General features: G+C 37.3%; 1 protein-coding gene across 6 annotated transcripts in view; it reads left to right on the top strand.

Annotated features, from left to right (window-relative positions):
• Nucleotides 1–23,571, top strand: part of LOC132107067 (AT-rich interactive domain-containing protein 1B-like) — an 84,035-nt gene that overhangs the window by 16,413 nt on the left and 44,051 nt on the right. For 3 of the 6 annotated variants that reach the window (XM_059513224.1, XM_059513225.1, XM_059513221.1), the window contains exons 3-4: nucleotides 4,989–5,129; nucleotides 11,169–11,267. In XM_059513224.1, coding sequence (XP_059369207.1) covers nucleotides 4,989–5,129; nucleotides 11,169–11,267 — 240 coding nt within the window. The remainder of the gene's footprint in view (nucleotides 1–4,988; nucleotides 5,130–11,168; nucleotides 11,268–23,571) is intronic. The other 3 variants (XM_059513222.1, XM_059513226.1, XM_059513223.1) reach the window with 2 other exon arrangements.

Genomic DNA, 23,571 nt, shown 5'->3' with positions numbered 1-23,571 from the left:
TGAACAAGCTGTGTTCAACCATGTCTCTGCCTTTCTCCCACAGATTAACCTCCTCGACAGCAACCAGTCTGGTTTCAGAAGTAGACATTCAACCGAGACTGCATTGCTCTCAGTTGTTGAAGCCCTAAGACTGTCAAGAAAGAGCGGATTCCAAATTTTCAATACTTATCTTGCTGGATCTGTATGCTGCGTTTGACAAGGTTAACCACCAGATCCTCCTGTCAACCTTATTGGCAAAGGCTGTCTCAATAACCACACTTCAGTAGTTTGAGTCTTACCTCTCAGATGGTTCCTTCAAGGTATCTTGGAGAGGTCAGGTGTCCAAGTGGCAACATCTAACTACTGGGGTGCCTCAGGGCTCAGTTCTTGTACCACTTCTCTTCTCTGTCTACATGGCATGTTTTTCAGAAACATGACTTTTCATACCACTACTATGGTGATTTTACTCAACTCTACCTCTCATTCAATTCTGATGATCCTATGACAGTTAATCTCTTTAAAATGAGTGCTTGCTGTTCACTTTCATGTTCAATTTCGTGATCACGCACACTCTGTGTAAAGGAAGATCTAATATGTTTCACTGAGTTCAGGATCAGTTGAGCAGCAAATCCTCCAGCATGGCCTGCCATCCATCTCTCCTCTCCTCTCAACCTATGATCAATCAAATCTGACTCCTGTAGCTTGTGTTGGATGCAGAGTTGTCAAGTCTGGTATGTGTTTATTTTTTTATAGATTCTTGCTGATACACAGCTCTAATATATATTTATGGGAAAAGAGAAAAGGGAGCAGGACTGGGACCTTATTTGAGAAATTATTTTTGCAGTGTAGATTAGGGTTTGTCCTTGCTTGACTTACGGTTCCCCATTAAAGAAGCTCGGAGAACACAGATCTCAATACAATTCCCATCTGAGCCTTGTGAGTGTATGTGCACGTACCGTCGCTGACATACTTCTGCATGTATTAGAGAGATGAGCGTGAAAAACACATCATCGTGGTTCGTGGATTTGTTTTCTGTTTGGTATGAATGACAAATGAGAATTACAGCGAATGAAGGGAGTGGGTAACGGGGGCTCAGATGGGAGGACAGCGTGCCAATGGCAGCTGTTGCCTTGAAAAGCTCTTACATAAGAGTGTCACAATAACAGCTTGTTGTTAATCATAGGAGGGGGAACAGTTGTGGATTACTAAAGCACTAACACACCCATGGGGACCCTCGGTGATCAGATGTCTCCCATCATCCCTCACTGGCTACGTTCACACAGCAGCAGAATACAGTTGTCAATCCTGTTTGGAGTGCTAAAATAAATAAATGTTTGCAAATAATAGGGAAAGAAATGCACCAGTTGACCGGCCATGAATCAGAACCGGACAGTTTTTGCTTACAATAAGTGATCGGCAATCGGCCGGTTTTTGCGCGAGTGTACTGTACCTGTCCACGCCCTGCACAAAGCAGAGACAGTGAAGGGATGTTCAGCTCAACTTCTCACGTGTTGGATGAGAAATGAAATGGACTAAACTGTGACAAAACTGAAATGCTTTCTTTTTGTAAAGTAGAACTTGCATACCCGTCTGAAAAGCCAGAAGTAAACATCAGTTCTGTATATGATGATTATTTTTATTTTACCTTAAAATTACATTGAATTAATTTGATTTTAAAATCACCTGCTGTGCACACTGAAAATAAGTGTTTCATTCATCCAATTAAAACATTTTAGGGTAATGATTCACATCTATATTTTTTAACTTGAGCCTATAGTTTTTTATTTTTCATTGGCTCAAGTAAAAAAAAAATAGATATATAGTGAATCATTACCCTAATTTTTTTTTTAATTGGATAAATGAAACTCTTTGCATCTTTGTTTTATTCGCACCAACATTATTTGATTTTAACATTTTGGAATAATTTATTTATATAGCATACTTTTATTTAGTCTCACTGGTAAAGACCTTTTTTTATTTAAAAACAAATTTAAAAACAAATACTGAATGCTGATTAAGAAACATCTTATTGAATGTTTTAAGGTGCTGAGAATAATTAATATTTAGCGCATGAGCATAGAGATATTTGTGAGTGCACGGGACATAGTTTGAACGAGTTTTAAGTATCTGGTTTTATGCGAGAGCAAAGGAAATTTGCGTGCGAACGGAGAGATTTACGCTTGCACATATAATGTGCAATATATATAATATATTTATATTAATGTGCTTTCGCGTTACAATAATGCGCTCTCGTTGCTGCTTCTGCACCGCATACACATACTGTATACGCACTGCAGATGGAGTACGTGTGAACCTGGCACAACAACAATGAGCTCTATGAACAATGCATGGCAAAAAACCTAGACAGGATTTGTTTTTTTTGTTTTTTGTTTTTTTTTTTGCCATATGTCTAGACATTTTGTCACACCTTAGTGATTATTTTGACTTAAGTCTGTTCTAGAGACATGTTACAACTTTTTGATAAAGCTCTAATTGGTTTTCTTTTGGAAATATGTTTCCAATTCATACTGAATGCAATTTATGACTGTAAAGCATGTCTGTGTGTGTGTCAAAATCATGATTAAAATCAAGATTGCAAAATTAATCAAATAAATCGCTATAGGTTTTTTATGTCCATATCGCACAGCCCTATTGTAGACCAGGGATGACCAAACTCGGTCCTGGAGGGCCGGTGTCCTGCAGAGTTTAGATCCAACTTGCCTCAACACACCGGACTTGAAGTCTCTAGTATGCCCAGTAAAAGCTTGATTATCTGGTTCAGGTGTGTTCTCTTAGGGTTGGAGCTAAACTCTGCAGGACACTGGCCCTCCAGGACTGAGTTTGGGCACCCCTGTTGTAGACCTACTCTCAACAGGATGCACAACTCATATGGGCTGTATCAACAGCAATGCTGTCGACAAATACTGTATTTTTCGGACTATAAGTCGCACCTGAGTATGTGTCGCATCAGTCCAAAAATACGTCATGACGAGGAAAAAAACATATATAAGTCGCACCGGACTATAAGTCGCATTTATTTAGAACCATGAACCAAGAGAAAACATTACCGTCTACAGCCGCGAGAGAAAAATAACAGAAAAAATGACAGAAAATAGCAGCATATTGTGATTGGAAAGCAAGACCAAACACCTAAGTGTCTGGCTGTAAAAATCCAAAGAAATATATTTGACCAGATATTTGAGAGAATAAAAAGCAGGAAGAGTTACTAAAAAACAACGGAATAAAATTTAACTCCTTAAAGACACAATACAAAGTGCTGCACAGTAGAGCTCAATGATATTGGAAAACCTGACGTCATATTTTATTTTTCTGTGACATGAAAAATATGAGGAAATTTTGATAGTTCACATTTCCAGTTTTTTGGTCAATTAATCAGACTGACTGTAAAACAATGGATTTTTAAAATTATAATCATAATTAAAATGCAATAATACTATTATTGTAAACAAAATTTGTATTTAATCAAATATACCGTTTTAATTTATAGTACAACTGTAAAATTACAATAGTAGTAATTACATTTTAATTTCTTCATTTTCTAACATTAAACTATCCAGCTTCAATTTTGGCAATTCACAGGCACATAAATATGTGCACTGATGGTTTCAGAGTGAAACACGTCGCTGTCTTCCTATTTAACACACATGCAAATCATGATATATGGTATTTCAGCATCTCGATTCACAGTCAACCTCCTTGTCTTATGACTCACGAGTGATCAGATGTTTTAAAACTGTCACCTTCAAACTGTCATTGTCACTGAATCAGAGTTTTCAATCAATTCATTAGTTTGCATCATCTCAGGTGTGTTCATGGAAATCCCTGAGATGCACTGATTTATTTTTAACTAGAATTATACTATATTTGATTTATTAAAAAGTTTTAAGTATTAAACATTTTAATTTGAATTAGCTACAGTGGCTTTTTTTGTAAAAATGATGATTCCTCAGGGTGAAATTTTTTTAGACACTGAGCAATATATTGAATATCATCAAAAGGCACATGAATATTGTAAATGTTTTTTAAAGCTACATTGACAGCTCTACAACCTTAAAATTAAAGGTTCCAAAAGGGTGTTTTTGCAGTGATGCCATGGAAGAACCATTTTTGGTTCCCCAATTAACCTTTCAGTAAACAGTTCGTAAAATAACAAATTTAAAGAACATTTTAGAAATCTAAAGAAACTTTTTTGACTATAAAGAACCTTTTTCTGCATTTGAAAGGTTCCATGGAGATATATATATAATTTATTTTTTTATTTTTTTATAGATCCATTGATGCCAATCAAGTGGATGTTTACAATACAACATTTTCAGCCAAAAACTGGAAACTTTTTGTGCGTTTTGCCTGTTCGTTTACATGACAGTGGCGTTTTTGTATACTGGAAATGCATATTTTTGATAGCGTGTTTCAAATTGCACGTTTTTGAATATGTCACTGTTTCCGTGTTAACACGCAATACGGGAATCTGAAAACGGTGACGTCATGCGTGTGCATTCGGTATGTTAACATGCGCAGTACGTGTTGATTTTAAAGTCAAGCGCGAACAAACATACACAGCAATGCAGTACATGGTACAAGAGAAAAACATTTCCGTTTTTGACTACATAGTTGTCGTGTAAACATAACCTAAGAGTTGACTGTCTGTTCAGGTGTAATGCGATCTGCTTCTGTCCTGTATGTAGTACAGGGTAATTTGGTAGTCACACACACCTGTTGATAAATATGGTTGTCAGTCCCAAGCACCGCCTGTTCCAGCACTGTGAGAATCTTTTATTCTTGAGTTGAGATGTCACGCCCCAGATAGAGAAGTTTCAGATGGGATTAGCATTGTCAAGTAGGCAGTTAATGTTCCGGGGCGGGTCACCATTTAAAATACTTCACAGATTAATAATAATCGTCCTTCCTGCCGTGACATGTGAAGCATTTGAGAATGTTTGTCTGTGAGTGTGTGCTTAGACTCATGTTTTTGTCCTTGTCTTTCTCAGCAGATGCCGGCTCAATATGGGCCCCAGGGAATGGGTGGCTACTGTCAGCAGGGTCAGCCCCCGTACTTCAGTCCTCCACAGCATCAGTCTGCAGCCCCCTCTCAACCCCCTTACATGCAGCAGCGTGCTCCAGCACAACAGGTAAGCATTTAGGCTGCTAAATCAGTACTAAAGTGTCCTTGTCCTCATCTGAAGACCCTGAAGAAGAAGGATTTTCACTAAATAATTTTTTAGTTGTTGGGAAAAAACTATCTGACCTATGAGACCTTTTGAGTCATGTGTGCCACAACAATTTTCCTGACACATGCTGGGCTTCGGATATTATTGATAGCATTTCCTGGATGTCATAGAAAGAAAGAAACAAAGAAAGACAGAAAAATGTAGCATTAAGAAAATGAAGACTATCTTTTAGGAACATTAAGTATTTTCATGACAATTAATTTCAGCCCCAAATTCTCATTACTGTAATATGAAAAAATCACACACTTTATTTTTTATTTTTTAATGAATACTAACATAAGGCAGTACAACCCATACTGCTATATTTAAATATAAATGTAAATATATTTTTGTAATGCATAATGAGGATGCAATTTTTCTGTATTGCGTCAAGAATGATATTTGTCTGTATTAAAGTAATAAAAAAAATACATTTATATTTCTTGAAGTCTGCACAATATAGCAATTAGCTCCACCCCTTTTACTCTCTCATTCTCTCTTGCTCACATGGTTAAGCATCTACAGAAACACAGCTTTTTTCTTTTACACATAGCTTGTTCTTAACAGGCTGCAGCACACACACTCCAACAGTTTGGAGAAAGCAGTAATAAGAAACTGGCCTTGAGTGGATGTCTCAGAGGTGTGTGTGTAATATCAGTGAGGACAGCACTGCCGTGCGCCTCATATTGCTATCACATTCTCTGTTTACTCCCTGGACCTTAAAGGCATTATTTTCATTTTCTCTTATATGACACTGAGGCTGATTGAGAAAAACGGTTTCATTTTCTTCCTCTGTGCCGTTGCTTCCAGTATCTCTGACAAAAGAGATTGTGGGGAGGAGAAACACTGCAGCAAGTGGGAGATACATTGGGCTCTATGTCTGAGAGAACACTCAGAAAGTTTTGGAATTTTCAGTTGAAACTGAAAAAAGTTACTTAACTTGAAGACGAAATAAACACTATTTAGTGCTAATAAAAATAAAAAAATTTGTGGCACTGATCATGTGAACAACTTTGGCAAAAGGAAGTTAATGCAGCTTTCAGTGAAGCAAAAATGGAAAAACTTTTTATTCAAATCGTTACACTGAAAACAATTTGTAACAGAAAATTTTGTATTCAGTTGGAATAGAATGCAATACAGAAGCCTTTTAACTAGTGGTCTCAGACTTTTGGAGCTGCTGTATTTTCAGGTCTTTTTCTTCAGGCAGAACTTTGAACTCCAAAGTGTTAAGAACTTGGCCCAATTTGCATACTAATACAACAAGCTGTTATCCACTGATGAAGGGAAAGTACATTCTTTTAAGCTGTGGTTACATTCACCGTTGCTCTTCAAGATTTTGCAGGTGAAAGAAAGCACAACTGGGCTTGACAAAATGCGATGAATGGAATATTGGAGTAGAGAGGATATAATGAATAATAAACATCCTGCAACATAATAAAGCTATTCTGCCAGCTAGCACATGAACCAACCCTAAATAACCGCTTTCCAAACGCATTTTATTGATCATTTTATAATATCAAACAAAACTGCCATCATAATATACAAATTCCGTTTTTCATCACAAAATTCCAAAACTAGCTAAATTAATTTTATTTCAGATTTAAATTAATTTAAATTCATTTTATTTCAGTTTATTAATTATTGACTTAGTGGGTGAACTGTGTGAACTGTCACTATATTAAGGAGTAGTATTAGGATGCTTTCATCCTGGAGGTTATGCCAGGGAATGGTGCCAGTCCATTGATTTTATTGGAGGTCTACAAGGACGTAGAGAAAAAACGCAAAGGTTTGCAAAAGTAACACTCCAACCTGCAGCCAGTAGTTGAGGAAACTTTTGCTGCAATGCACTTATATACATCTGGAGCCGGTTGCACCAGCTGTGCATAGGTTACAACTTGATGTAAAGGCCACGATATACTTCAAACGAAATCATAGAATGAACTGAAATGACGTCATTTCATACAAAATCACGGCCAAAACACAGTTTGTTTAGATTCGTTTTGGCAGTTCGAAACCGCTCACAAAAGCAAACTTTTTAGGGGAAGTTTGTTTTGGTTTCTAAACACTTTTGAGCTACCGTTGGTCCATGGCGATTACGCAGTCGGTGGGTGTGTTCTGGAACTCTATTTTATTTATTTTTATTTTTTACATTTGTACATTTTTCCGCCGTTCGTTTCTCATTCTATGGAGGTCAGACAAGAGAACACATCTATATATATATATATATATATATATATATATATATATATATATATATATATATATATATATATATATATATTTTTTTTTTTTCCGCTGTTATATATATATTCACACATACCAAAATATTTTTTGTTCATAAGTAATAATTTAAGAACGGCTGATGTAACCAATCCCTGTAGACCAATGAGAATTTCATACAGACGAGTCCAGTCATGGTTTCAGAAATAACTGTATTACACCTTGATTTCAAACTGACCAAGCTTTTAGCTTTTTGTAGTGGTTAAATACTCAGTTAGATTAAATGCCCTTTACTCAAAGGCGACTCAAAAAGAAACCATCTGGCCAAGTTTGCATACATTTTTCAACATAATGTGATTTGTGATACACATTTTTATCTGACATACTACTCTAGGATGTTCTATTCTGGAAATGATAGTTCATCACCGAATCACCTGAAGGCTGTTTAATGTTAGCTGCTAAACAAGCTCTCCTCATCATCCCCGGAGTTACTGTCCTTACTCAGCTGTTAAATCAAAGCGCTGGCTTTCATTAGAGCTTTATGAGCTGGTCTCATACTGACCCCCAGCCTGACGTTCTCCTCTACTTGCCTTATATCGTCATTTAGCACCATGTACTGGCCATGAAAGGTACACCTAGCTGACCCAGTCTCACATCTGCTGACCATACCATTTATAAAAGTCTGGCTGGTTTCAGGACAAGGCTTTTTGTGTGTGTAATTAAAAGGCAAGACAACATAAAAACAGCATTCACAATTACTGGTAGACCAATTTGTGATTTAAAGGATCCCTGTTAGATGACTATGATATTATTCTGTAATTTTATTGTTCTCTTCCCTCATTGCCTTGGTGACAACAGAAAAAAAAAATTCTTTACAATAACACACACTGATGAATCAGACACAAATAAGACCAGGGACGTTTATTAAGAAAGCAAATACTGTCAAATTTGGTTTCATGTTGTCTTAAAAGAGACAATATGTCCCTCACGCGCTGACTAAACATCAAACTGCTCAGGGATGATGCAATTTCAGACAAGCCATTACAATAGAGCATTAATCACACTGAAGGGATGTTTTCCGCTTTATCTGTAGCTCAAAGAACGATCCATTAATCATTGTGCTGAAACCGTGGAGCCACAAGGGACTCAAAAACCATAAAAAGATGGATTTGATGTTTTCATGGACATGTTGAGTTTTACGAGTCTCAGATGCGTTTGTCTGCTTACAGTGACGTTTTTATCTAGAAACACCATGTGTAAACACATTTCGTTCAACACAAACCCTCGGTTTAACGAAAACATGTACTATATGAAGAAATGAAGCAGAAAGCTTTGACTCAGATCAGAACATATTGACCTCAAAACTCCTTCCTAAAGCAATTGGAGCTCCTCCACTCGATTTGTTTTGTTTTTATTTTGTTTGCCTATCAAACATCCATAAACAGAAAAAAGAGGGAATGAAGGGAAAAATCTATGAATTTTCTTTACTCTTCTCATTATTTTTAGTTTATTATGAATATTGGTAATAGAAAAAGGTGGGAACTAGTTGCTGAAGCCACGCCCACCTAGCTCGACGGCTGTGTCAGCAGCGGCAATCCACCTGTCACTCAAGTGGCCACTCCCTTAATTACTCTTAATATAATTTAAATGGATTAGTTAAAAAAAATAGCATTACCCTCCTCACAGTTGAGTCCGTGTTCTTCCGTGTTGGCTTCACGAGAGAGCGTCGGAGGTTGCCGCTTAGTCTGGTGATGTCACATGTGTTTTTGATGTGTGGTTAAACTGGGCAAATTTTATGTTTTGGACCCTTGTTTTTTACACCCATATTTAGCATTCAGTCAGATGAAGGTTTCATGAAATGTTTAAATTTAATGCAACGTATTAATATTTAACTAGGAGTATGTTTAATGGTCATTTTGGGGTGATATTTAAATCTATAAATCAATTGTAGTAAAATTCCCCCAACAGTTTTATTGACTACTGGAATTTTTTGTTAATGTGACAGCGCTACATGCCATAGTGAAAGGGAATTTTTTGAATTTGAGAGAAAAAGCATGTGTCACACGGGAGGTATCACATAGTTTTCCTGTAACTCTGTGAATCTCGGAGGTCTCGCTGTCCGTTATCGGAGTGGAGCAGCTGTTGTGGTTCTGAATCAGCACATGCCTGAGCGGTGATGTAATGGCCCAACTGTAAACAGCCGTCTGTGTGTGTGGCCTGGCCATGACCCAGAGTCAATACACACACACACACACACAGCTCCGTTTGGCTCGGGAATGCCCCATTCCTTTTTTTCCCTTTTTTTTTCTCTGTCCAGTGTTTTTTCCACTGTTGAATGAAGTGAGCAGGGAAGGCGTTCTGCTGATGTTTGTATACATGAGTGAATTGCGGGCAGGGCGACCTTAATTGGCACACTTTCAACCCCCTTTTTTTCAAGTCGGTTTTCTTTTCTGAAGTGTATTTGCTGAGGGAAGTCAAGTATCCACTTTTCCTCAAAAGATGCTGTTATTAATTTTCTTTTGGCGTGATACCAATAGTTGTTGGGATTTTAGGCCCAGATTGCTGCAGACTTTAAAGGGATACCTTTTTTCTCCTCTTGTAGAACACAGTAGATTTGTATTGGTTTTTTTCTTTAGTTGTAAGTTCTGCTTGTCAGTAAATTGATTGGCTGACACAGGTTTTGTCAGTAATGTCTACCATATTGGCCATCATTTTAAAGCAAAAGTGTTTTGGAATTTATGGCTGTTATGGTTTTAATACCAAACTTTTGGAATAATTAGGAAGTTAAAAGAAGTCTCTTATACTCACTTAAGTCACTTAACTTGCATTCTAATATGCTGATTTGCTGATCAAGACATATTTCCTCTTATCAATGAATGTTAACAACAGTTTTTTTGTTACATACAAAATGTACAGTAAAGTACCGCTCCAGATCTGTGGAAGAAAAGGTACAAAGGAACACAGATGTTCATGTAGCTTGAGCTAAACAAATGAATTATAAACAATCTGGTGGACAAACCCTCAGAAAGACATTTATAATGTTACAAACATTTCTGATTCAAATAAATAATGCTGTTCAATGAACTTTGTTAATCAGAGAATCTTGAAAAAATTTATCATGGTTCCCACAAAAATATTAAGCTGTGCATTGTTTTCAACATTTGATAATGTTTCTTGAGCACCATATCAGTTTAATAGAAAGATTTTTGAAGGATCATGCAACGCCAAAGACCTGACTAAATTTTTAAAGTGTGTTAAAATTGAAATAGTTGTTTTAACTTAATAATATTTCACATTTTTACTATTTTTACTACATGTTCTAATATATTTCTTGCAGTTCTGTAGTATTACGTCTCATAGAACTGTTAGCCAGTTATTTGGACATTCAGCCTTCAGAATTCAGAATTGGCATGAGGGCTATTGCTGTAATGCATTTTTTCAGCATACTTTTACTGTTGAATTCAGTGCACAGCCTGCGTTTCAGCCGTTAGATATAACTCAGCATTTCTGCGTGAACAGCCGTTGTGTGAATCACAAGTCTGTGGATAAAGCAAAATTATGGGCTGGTGTCATCATGCTGTCTGCAACTGTCTAATTACCTTATTCTGTGTGAATCAAGGCCTGCTAATGTACAGTACCATGACACAACTATCTGGGCGGTTTGAGTCCTTCAGTAGCTGCGTTATTATTTTATTTTTCTTGTTTTTTTTTTCCATGAGTCTTCCTCTCTTTTCTCCATAGGAGACTCTGCAGGAGGGATATGGTAGCAGGGGCCAGTCTGGGAAACCAAACCACGATGACATGAGTCTTACTCAGCAGGATCGCCCGTCCAGCCTCCCGGTGAGACATTACAGTCCAAAATTAGTCTGAGATTTTAAAGACTGTTTGACCTAGGTGTTTAATAATGACTTATTTTTCTAGAAATACTTTTACGAGTTCTGTATATGTATTTTTCAAGTGGATATAGTAGTATAGTATAACGATATCACCAACACCAGATCAAAAAAACAGAAAATGCCATTTCTGCCTCCACTCGCACGTACAAAGATTTCTGGTTGTAAGTTGCACTGTTGTTTGCCTTTTCAGGGCTGTATTTTCCAGTGCTCTAGTTGTGGCTATTAATCAGAATTGGATACTTTTTCAAAACTTTCTTTTGCGCTCTGTTGCAACCAAATTGTCTGCACTAGTTGTTCTCAACTGGTGGGTCTTGACCAAAAATGAATTGCAGGTCTGTTCTGATGGAGTCCTGGACAGTGGGGAAAAACAATGCTAAACGCAACTAAGGGGTCGTTTACACGACAACATTTTCAGCCAAAAACGGCAAACTTATGCGTTTTGCCTGTTCGCTTGCATGACAATGACGTTTTGGGGACTGAAAACTCATATTTTTGAAAATGGGTTTCAAAGTGCAAGTTTTTGAAATGGCACCATTATCGTTTCCATACGTAGCTGTGTTAGGTATGTAGACGTGCGAAGTATGTTTGGATTTTAAAGGCAAGCGCGAACAAACATACACAACAGTGGCAGAGTACATGGTACTGTTGTTGCTGGTCAAAAGTTTGCTAACGCTTCTTCAGCAAAGTGTCGATTTACTTCACCAGTATTACAGCCAACAGCAGAGACGCATTATATGCAACATACTTACAAGGTGATAGCGCCAACTATTGGCCTGGCATACGTTATAAAGCGTTTTTGGCCGTTTTCGTGGATGTGTGTAAATGATAATCATTTTGAAAACGTTGTTGTGTATACATGAAACTTTTTAAAAACACAAGGTGAAAATTTTACTGTTTTTGACTACATCGTTGTCGTGTAAACGTAGCCTAATAAAATTAAGCTCACCATATAATAGTGCATAGTTGGAAAAGAAAAATAAATTGGCTTGTCATCTTATAAAAAGGAGGAGAAAATGTTTTCCATAACATATGCTGTTGACAAACAAACTCTTTTTCACTGGATTATCAACAGGCAGATATTTATTACATTTTAATTTAGATTTTTTTATTTATTTATTAAATATTTTGTTTTAAATGTTAAGATGAATACATACATACATACATACATATATATATATATATGTGTGTGTGTATGTGTGTATATATGTATATATATTAGCAGCATTTTACCTTCTATTGAACAAAAAGTTCACCCAAAAAGAAGGTTATGTCATAATTTCCTCTTTATTGAGACTTTTTCTCTTTGGAACATGAAAAGAGATGTTAAGCAGAAAGTTCATACAGTGAATACAGTTAGTGGCCAGTGGCTATCAAGTTTCAAAAATGAAAAAAAAAAAGCACTGTAAAAAACGAATGGTCCTAAACCAAGACTTTCTTTTCTTTTAGGAACATGAAAAGAGATGTTATGCATAATGTTCATCTTGCTCTTTTTCGTACAATGAACACATTTAGAGGCCACTGGCTGTTCCAAAATCAACAAAATAAAAAGCCATAAAATACTATAAAAGTCATCTTCACTGTGATTACGTTACGTGATTTCACAGGAACGAGTGGCTTGTCAGTTATATTTGGTGATATGTAACTTCACTTGACAAATAGGAACCACTTCAGTTTTTGTTCCACGGAAGAATGAGGTCAGATGGGTTGGGAACAACATAAGGTAAACTATTTCTTACAGTATGATATTATCCTTTCTTCACTGATCCGTAAAGTTTTTCTCAAGGCTCAGTTGATTTATGAGGATTTCCGAGTTGCTTAAGGAATTCCAGTTACCATCCATTTCCTAAAAATAGTCCTTCAACCTGCTGCACTCATAAAGCTCCCTGTGTTTCCAGTGAGCAGAGAGTCAGAAGACACTGCATGGGTATTTAAACGAGTAGAACGGCAGTCCCTGGTGCTGTCATGATGGGTTTCCCGCAGGGGTTTGATGACTGAGGTAATGTTGTTTAAAAGCCCCAGCGGCTGCTGGTATCATGCCGGCAAACCTATTTTTAGATGTGTCTGACACAATGGCCCAGTGAACTCTCAGCCAACGACAAAGAGAATAACAGCAGAAGGAACGGCCAGTCTGCAATGTGTTCGGATAATTATCTCAAAGCTTCTCTCACACAGTAAAGTACTGCACCAGATCAGTGGAAGAAAAGTACAAAGAAACACCAGATGTTCATGTAGCATGAACTACACAAATGAAATAATAATAATAAAAAAAAAACTTGTGGAAAAACCTTTAGAAAACATGGGTTGAAGACCACAGAGAACCTATTTTTCAGCCTTAGCTGTACTTGTATCACCACAAGTCCATTTTTGCCTTAAAAACGGTTTGGCATAACAAAGGAAGATATGAACTGATGTTTTACTAAAGTATTCCTACAATTAAATTAAGAATAGAAGTAGGATCAGCATGATGGCAATAAGAAAAAATACAATCTGTCATGAATGAAGCAAGTTTTGGAGCTTTATGTCAATGGCTGGAGGAAATTTGCCCTTTGTTCTTCTCCACCTGGTCGCGCTTCAAATTGTGGAATCCCCATGAAATCTGACGTGATTTTTAAACACATCTGCTCATTGTCTCTTTATTTATGAAATTATAAGTAATCCACCTTACTGGCACCAAAAACAGTGTGCGCTTTGCACGGCATAATCCGCTGTCATGCTTCCTGCTGCAAAAAGTCCTTGAAAATGATTTTTGAAGCAAACATTTTTGAAGCAAGGTATGATAGTGGATGTCGACGTGGCCTTCAATGTGGCTACATTTACCCTTGGAGATCTAGAGCTCCTGACATCTCATATAAAGTACCCTTTTGAAATGGGAAACTGTGCTACAGGCAGAACTGTAAAAACATCTCACATGTGGATGAACAGTGTAGTTTATGCGTTATGTATTTGAAAGATCCCATAAAATCAAAGATGATTGTGAATGTGATACTGTTTTTACAATATCAATAAGCAGGAAGTGAATACTAAGTAACATACATTTTAGACGCAAGTTACTTTTGACCATTTCTTTCTCCGCTGATAAAAATAGTTCCAAACTGAATCAACCGCAGATGTGTTTTGTTCCTGAAGGAATTTCTTGAGTGAATAATTCAATGACTCGCTTGTAAAGGCAGTCATTTATTTTGGTCTCAAATCAGTGTTTTTGAACAAACTGGTTGAGTGAATGATTCAATGACTCACTCGAATATTAATGTTGCCTGCACTGACCACTAACCCACAGACTGCAGAATATATGCATTATACACAGTCTTCTGCTAATCTTAACCTTTTCACTCACTGTGCAACGACAGATGAGTCGTGAGTGGCTGTTCGAGTCATCTCTTTGATGATATTAATTGTGATGGCTGTATCACATTGCGGCACTGCTGCTGGGGTAAACACGTCCAGATACTCCTGGATCATTTGTACATGAAGGAGCTGCGGTTTTCCTTTGTTTTTTGTTTTGATTGATACATCAAACTTTTGGACACAGGGAGGCTTTAGCACTGAACCCCGTCGGCCACATTTACTCTGTCAACATATGGCTTTCAAATATAATTTGCAAATCCAGTATGTATCTGATATCTGCTAGTCTGACTGACATGTAAATCTCAAGCCTAAGAAACACAATTAGATATGTCTTAATGTAATTTGAATTTTAGAGACCAGACAAATGTGTCAAAAACTGTGTCCAGGAGAGATTATTCAATATCGCTTGTCCGAACTTCTCAGTCTTTCAAAGGTTTTATTTGAACTGTTTACTTCACATCCTGTCAAATATTGTGTCTGATTATACATGCTTAGGGTGGACGTTGCGATATCCCATACATGAAAAACATAGCGCGATTTTCTACTTCCAAAGAATTTATTAGATAACGAGAGAAAGATATCTATCTCTATTTGTCATTTTACAGTTAAATGTAATTGTTAGCATATTATGACCTTTTTTTCAAGTATTGAATTCATAAAGAAAAAATAAAACAAAAAGACACAGATGAAAATAGTAGTGCTTGAGGTTTTTAACAGACAGCATCAGGAGTTCAAGCAAATGTGAAAAAATAGATGAAAAATAATACAAAAAGAATTAATTATAAAACTACTTAAATGGTTTGCATAGTCTTCAGTGGATATTTATCAGGTCTAAAACAAATAAAGGGACAGTTCACCCAAAAATGAAATGTCTGTTATCATTTACTCACCCTCATGTTGTTCCAAACCTGTCTGACTTTTTTGTTTGTCAAACATAAAAGATATTTTGAGAAATGTTGAGTTTTGGTAAATACAAAGCCAATGATGATAAAACGAGTTGGTTCCTAAAATTGTTAAAAACATGTTTAGTAGAAGACAGTCAACAGTTCTTTTATTATTGATTCCATGCTGATGGTTGAGAGAAAAAACTTAAAACCAATCTTTGTTTTATCATTGCTTTTAGACACATTCTATATTTAAAAAAACACATTTTCGTAATATCACTTGTAATCCTACTTTATAACAATTCTAAAACGCTAATTATTTGTAATATTATTTATAATTTGCTAGTGTTATTCTTGTCATTTATGCCATTTAGGGCTGCAACTAACGATTATTTTGATAATCGATTAATCTGTCGATTATTTTTACGATTAATCGGTTTATGTACTTATATTTTAGTTTTTTCCATTTTTCCCCCCAAGTAAATTATTAATAAATGGTCTTTATCCTTCAGCATAGATTTTTAAGAGATTTTAACCATTTTGCACTGTCATATCCTAATCAAAAATATACCTGGAGTTGTTTTATTGTGTTAGTAATCCTTTGTCGAACTCTTCTGCAATCAGAACACTGACCCATACTCTAGCAAATTTCACAAGGAGATTTAAAATAATGTTTTCACCATGGCAGTCTTTGGAGCTCCTTAAGTAGTTTAACATCCCGAACGAAGCTTATTAAGGAATCTTTCAGAACATATTTTCACGAAGAATAAGGATAAAACAGAATAAAATTGCAGTGCATTGTATTTTATTATTTACTGGGAAACAGCTTTATAGCTTTTGCTGTGAAATTGTAAACAATCCTTCGAATAAAGTGCCAATGGCATGAAACCTGAATGGAACTCACAATTTAAAGTAAAATCCATCAGAAGGTTGTCCAGAAAAAAAAATTGGACACACACAAAAAACCTGCTGTGTGAAAAAGAGCAGTGAATACTTAGAAAAAAAGTGCATTTCAAATATCTTTAAACATTTACCTCTCTCATTCAGTCATAATTAGGCTGCACGACTGAATTTTGAACTGGAAAACTACAAACTGATCACAGAACATGTTTGTAAAGCTTTAAATGTTAACTGTTAAAAAGCAATGTTATCAGCTTTTACGACTAAACATTTGCAAACAACATTGTACTGGAGAATCTGCACAAATAAAAGTCTTAGGGGCCGTTCACATATCGTGCCTAAAAACGCGTGGAGAACGCTAGGCGCACCGCTTTCTCCTTCTTTCCAAAGCGCTCGGGCAGAAGCGCCCCTGAGGCGTCTGCCTTTGATAAGCAACCATGACGTGCTCTCTCCTTGAAGACGCGGAAATTTCAGCAAAGGATAAATGGATTTGCAGCTCAAAAAATCGCTTGCAGTAGCTCTGCTACTAAATTTATTTCCAAATGGAAATCCATATACAACTATGATCAGCTGTTCCTTTCATCTTGACTGAGCTTTTAACGTTGTTACGGGAAAGGATGAAGCTGATTGGTTAGTTCTTGTCACATGACCCGCGATGCGCTTGCAGCATTCTGAAAAGTTGAGATGTTTTTAACTCGACGCGGTGCGGTGTTGGAAATAACGAACTTGAGCGCGCAAAAGACGCGATATGTGAACGTCCCCTTAAACAGTTCAGTAGTGCAGAGTTTACAGGTTACTCTTCTTTTTTGAAGGCTCAAAGTAAAGTACTCCCAGTCTCCCACATCCCGCTAAATGCTGCAGAGACGCTGTTCGGGAAGCACGTGACATAAAACGAGGCCAGCTATTGGCTATTCGCTACTTCTCCTGCTGTACTGGCTGAGTAAAACCTCCGGTGGCTCATTACTGCCACACTTTGGTCACCGCAGATTTGAAATATGCACGAAATGAGCCGCTTACGTCCAATAAAAGTTATTTAGCAACGAATCGATGACTAAATTAGTTGACAACTATTTTAATAATCGATTTTTATCGATTAAATCGATTCGTTGTTTCAGCTCTAATGCCATTATTGTAATGTGTTTTTTTGTTTCAGTCTTTGTTTTAAGTAAGTGGCTAGATTTTCCTATGAATTTTACAGACACATACACTACAGCATAACTTTATTTGAACTAACCATCAGAATGGTCGTTTAAGACATTACTACAGCATTATGTTTCTGTGAAGTTGATTTGCAACTCTGTCCAATGTGAAAAGAACTGAATAAGTATAACTGATTAGACTTAAATGTTATTTAAACATAGCTGATGATGTCACGTTGGATAAAAACATCTTCTACACGAGTAAAAAAGTCATTATTGAAACAATACATAAGTGTGTTACTTTACCTATGAATACTGTTGATATAGCTGTTCATTGTGAATATTGCTATGAAGGAAACTCATACATGGCCATCTACACACAACCCCTCTCTGTTAGTATGATGAAGTGTGTCGGCCAAGATGTGTCTGTGAGAGAAGTATTACACCTCTGTAAGATCATCACAGCTGGCTTTTCTTTGTGTTGGAGAGAGGGGGAGGTTATAGGAACAACCTCAGTGCTGTTTATCTGTGTATCAAAGCTTCTGTCACCTGCAGTTTGCTCAACGCTCACCTCTGTGAAGGGTAAAACGCTGTTTCTTTGGCAGCCCTTGTGTTGATGTAATCGTAAATACTTTTGTCTCAACAGCGAAGCCGTTCGCACACACTCTCACACACATTTTATTCATGTCTCCCCCTGTGTCATCTTTCTGAACAAATATTGCTTTGGTGTTCTGCGTTATTTTTTAAACCTCTTTTACATGCCTTGGGTATTATGGGCTGGTGGGAATCTCTGTACAGTTTATCCCTTTTTACCTGACGCTTTCCAAGCCTCTCTATGTGTTTGTGTTCAGATCTTCAATGCATTGCAGTTGGGGAAAACATTAAGAGCTGAAATGCGTATGAGCAAGAGCGAGATTGATGGCCTGCGTTTCTCTCGTGGTGGGTTTTGCGCGCTCTGCCTCGAGCCGTGAGCTTTTTCATCATCTTCCATTAAAGAGAATTTGAAATGCGCTTCCTGGCCTCTATTTATTTAATCAAGCACTTCCTTTAAAAGACGAATCAAATAAACATGTGCTGGACCTTGCAGACGTAATTAGACCCCTTTTGGTCTCTCCTAGTCAATTCTTCCTACTTTTTTGCCTTTTCTATTAGAGAAATTGGGTTTAGGAAAAGCTCTCAAGGATGATGAATGCTCTTCTCTAACTTGTAGAATCATGGGATCACCGTTTTTTCCCCCTCTATTCACAATGACAGCTGGTTTACTGAAGGTCACCGAGGAGTTGGGTGGCTTTTTTAACTTTCGAATTGTAAATCTGTAAGTTGACCCAGGTGAAGTGACCAGGCGGCACACACTACACGACTTTTCAAATATGAACCAATTTTAAAACACTATGGATCATAAACTTGCAGACTTCGTAAATAGTTAGAGAGGAAAAACCTGCCATAGACTAATTGACTAGACTATATTGTTGTACACTTTTGTAATATTTATCTCATAGCCTGGTTGCACTAAAGCATTGACAGGAAACACCTCTTATTACACATATGGTGTGCCTTTTTTGGAGTCGTTTCACCATAGTAACAGTAAAAATCATTAACCATGTGGATTTTGTAGTAAATATATTTTGCTTCCTTTGTGGTAGTCAGATTTATTTAAAATCTTAGCCTGCTTCATCTCACAAGGAACAGTGGGTGGGAATTTTAATGAATGCATTTTTGTTGTGGATTTAGTTTTTCAGATGATGGCTTTCATCCTGTTCCACAGCCATAAATGCCCAAGATTGTAAAAAATTGGGTGTTTTTTTTTTTTTTTTTTTTAAGGTTCCTTGTTAGTGTCATGTTCGTCACTGCATTGTACACTCTCTTATCATATACAATTCCTAAAGTCTTCCTGTTTATTTCCAGCACAGAAATACTTTTTTATTTATCTCAAGGAATGGCTTCAGTAAAGGTTTTGCTTAGTAAATTCACCTCCTTAACATTTAAGTATCCTTATGGAGAGTTTGTGCAAACATCCACATCACTGTAATGAGATGCTTTCTTAACTGCTGCTTTCTCACCGCTCAGCAGCATTTACTTTAAAGTGCTGTGTCTTCTTCTCTTGAATTTTATCTAGGAGGGCTGAATTACATTATTGTTCTATAGTGCCACACTGGTTAAACTGCATTATTGCAGGCGCTTGTATTAGGCCATGTCCACACGTACACAGGTATTTTTATAAACCAAGTTTTTATTTTTGTTTAAAAAAATCTCTGTCCACATAAAAAACACAAACGCATGATAATGAATGACTGTCAAAAACATGCCAAGCCAACCGGTGGCGATATAATCTTAACCGTAAAGCCATGTTGGCCAGTCAGAAGCCTGAAAAAGTTTTCAGTAGGCGGAGATAACAGCACATGCTCTTACAACACAAGCCAAACACCACAACTGGAGTTTTTGAAAATCTTTTTCAGTTACCTGGTGCTGCTTTTGCATGTGGATGAACGGCCAAAACAAACAGAAAAAGCATCGGTTTTGAAAATACCTGCATTCGTGTGGACAGTGTTCTAAATGTTCTATGTTCTAAAACATTGTGAGCTGTCTTCTATGGCTGCATCCAAATTGAAATATGACTTCATAGGTGACCATTTTGAGACACGTCATATGGAAATGGTCATAAATCGGGACCATTAAGATGGTTTGCTGGAGTTGTTTAAGCTGGGACTCACCCTTACAATTAATCTAAATCTAGACAAGCCTGCACCAGCAAATCAGCTAATTAATGTACAATTTAGCATGTAGCTAAACTAAAAACACAAAACAAATATGTATAATATATCTTTTTCTCACTTCTGCCATCTTGAACAGTTTTTTTTTTTTTACCGAGCTGGACGCAGTGCATTCTTTGATTGCCTCCTTCACAAAGGATTCATGTTAAGCTGTCTTACAATTTGTCCTGAAGAAAAGCATCTTCTTTTTGTAACATACTTGGTATTGTGGGGCATGACCGATGCCTTAAAATTCTGCCTACGTAGGCAGCTAGGTTTTTGGGGGTTCACAAAGGCTTTTGCTGTATCACTGTGGTGCTTCACTGATCTCTGTTTGGTTTGATCATTTCCACTCCAAAAAAGCAGCCCACTTTCTATCCCTTCTTGCTTTACCCAATCTCTCATATTAGTGTCTACCCTTCATTCGTTTTTGCCTGTCCTCTCGTCACAGACTGGCCAGAAGGAGAGGATTGTGTCTTTCCCGCAATAACACTGCTGCAGTGAGACAGACACGGCCGACTCACTCTCACCGTCATTCTGCAGCGCTCTAATTTACTGAGAGCTTGAAAGAATCGTTGTTTATCCCCAAGCCCTGCAGGCTGATCTGTATCCTGTCAATGCGGCCCTCTCCCCCACCATTCCGACGTTCCTCTCCTTCGTTCCACTCTGTCTTCCCGTGCTCCTTTGATTCCACTCCCTCTCTCCACAACTTGTTCTCCATAATTAGAACGAGCACGGAGGGGATGGAAAATGAGGGAGGGGAGAGAGGCGCCGTGCTGATGAAGCAGACAAGAGAGCCGTCTGATTGGCTGAGCCGTTGGCAGGGGACATAAGGGGGGATGGGAATCTGCGACGCCATTGGCTGAAGCTGCTCTTCGGGGAGGAAGTGAAGGATAGATCGAGGCCTAACTCGGGTGTGTGTGTGCGTCTCGCGCTCGTTTTCTTTCTGAAGCCTCTACAGGGATCCAGGCTGCTCTCATCAACAGCTCATCAAATCAAGCACAGCCTTGCCGTTGTCTTCTGTGTCTCACTCGCTCGGCAGACGCACACATTAGTCACTGCTTGCGTGAGAGACGAAACACCCCAAGCCCTTTTATGTTTTGTCGGAATCTTTTATCTGTCCTTTTATTCTCCTTCATTAGAGACGTGCGAAACGAGCTACAAAATCAACTAGTCAACAGCTAGTCAACCCATTCGTCTTAAATAATTCTCCTTCCACTTCAACCCCACTTTTCTTAGCAAGCTTTGCATTTAAAACTAGTTAGGTGGAGCACAATGAAATGGTGCTAAATGCTGAATTTTCTCGACATGCCTGGTGTCAAATAAATGATGGACAGTTGCTGAATATGAACGTGTATGGTTGTAGCAACCACACGCTTTGGTTAAATATCAAAATGAAAATGTAAGACAAAAACTAGTCAACCTCACTAATCAACTATTCGTTGAGCCATCCCTGTGTTTCCGCGAAAATGACAAGCTGTCCCATTACTGCTTGTCAATAAGGAAAGATAATCTGAAAGCTGTTTCGTGCCTTCAGGCGCTCTCATTGCCCATATTAACAATGCTAATTGGTTTAGTGGATCCAATCCTTTTTTTAATTTGGGTTTCAAACAGTCTTGTTTTGTTAATCGATGATAAGGGAATTGTGGTCCGCCTTAGATGGATGACTCTCTGTCAAAGAAAGCGCCACTAAAGCTAAAATGCCAGTAGAAACATGCTCCATTTGTGACCTCCTTCAGACTGTCTGGGGAGATATAAAACCAACGGGCCATCATTCCTTGTATGGTCACTTGAACCCCAAACCCTAGCCGTTCGCTCAAGCCAAGACCTTGACAAGGAAGTCGTTCAGCTAGCGAGACATTGGAGCTTTGTCTCGCTGTAGCTTTACTCTGCGGACCTCTTGAATTTTGACAGGAAATGAAAGATTAATGTCTGCTTTTAACAAAGATTGGATTTGAGGATCACAGAGGGGAAGCTTTTGAATGTTAGTGTGCACATAGAAGCCCCCTTTCGTTGTAGTTCTGAGTCTCAGAGCAGCCGAGCTGGAGTGCGCCATGCAGTTGAGGTAAAGTGGGTTCGTCTCCATCTCTGTTTTCTTTCATCCGTTTATGTCTTTGTTGCTCTGGGGCAGAATAAAATGTGGCCTCTCAGGAATATGCATGTGCTTCAGATGACTATGATATACAGTACTGTCGCTAAAATTCACAAAGCCCAAAATTGGTTTGAGTTGGCCCCTTTTCCCCTAAGCCCGATTAGTGGGGTCTACCATAGAACAGTGGTTCCCAAACCTGTTCATGAAGCGCCTCCAACAGTGTATATTTTTTACGCCTTCCTATTCAAAAACTCCTTATTCAGGTCATCAGCTCGTTAGTAGCGACTCCAAGTCCTGGAGTGGGTGTGTCAGATAGAGGAGACATTGACAGTGTGCATTGTTTGGGGGTTTCAGTAACAGAGTTAGGAACCACTGCCATCTAGCTCCTTAGTGGGCCTTTCTCCGCACAAAGCCTTGATGAAACCATGTAGAAAAACATTTAAAACTTATGCATATGATAAAAAAAAAAAAAAACTAAAATAACCATGTCATGTCAAAAAAAATCCAATTATCTGATGTTTTAATATAATATCTTTATATTATACAGTATATATTATATATAAATTATATAATATATAAAAATTGAATGTCTTAAAACATGATCTTAAAACGTCACGAAGTGTGCAGAACCACGCAATCATAATCAGTTATTTTTTGTAATTTTTTCATGCACATTTGTTGTACCACAGGAATTTGTAGGTTGTACTACATGAATTTGATATGGACAAAAGTATTTTTTTATTTGTATTTTTAAATATGCTTTATTGTTTATTAGAAAATATGTATAAAAAAAAGATTATGCCAGATTACTTTTGTCACCCTTTTAATTAGGCCTTTTTATTAGATATCAGCACGGAGAACACCTTAAATGTCTCAAAAAATAAAATAGATCAATAAAATAAATAAAGAAATGATATTTCTAGTAATTTTATGTATGAATTGCAAATTGTTGCGAAAAATTTATATATACAAAAAAAAGAGCATCAAGCCATTTTGAACCTAAGTTCACCTCAAATCCTTTAGTGTTTGAGTGCGCAAATTTGTACTTTACTGATCCACATCATGCTTTGAAAAAAGCATTGTCTCAATGATAAAATTTTACATTCATTCAACATATTTTCTTTAGATATCAGAGGAA

The sequence above is a fragment of the Carassius carassius genome, chromosome 27, assembly GCF_963082965.1.
Source record: "Carassius carassius chromosome 27, fCarCar2.1, whole genome shotgun sequence".
In the NCBI taxonomy this organism is placed as follows: Eukaryota; Metazoa; Chordata; class Actinopteri; order Cypriniformes; family Cyprinidae; genus Carassius; species Carassius carassius.
Note: the sequence above shows the minus strand (reverse complement) of the source record. Positions and strands in the feature narration are given on the sequence as shown.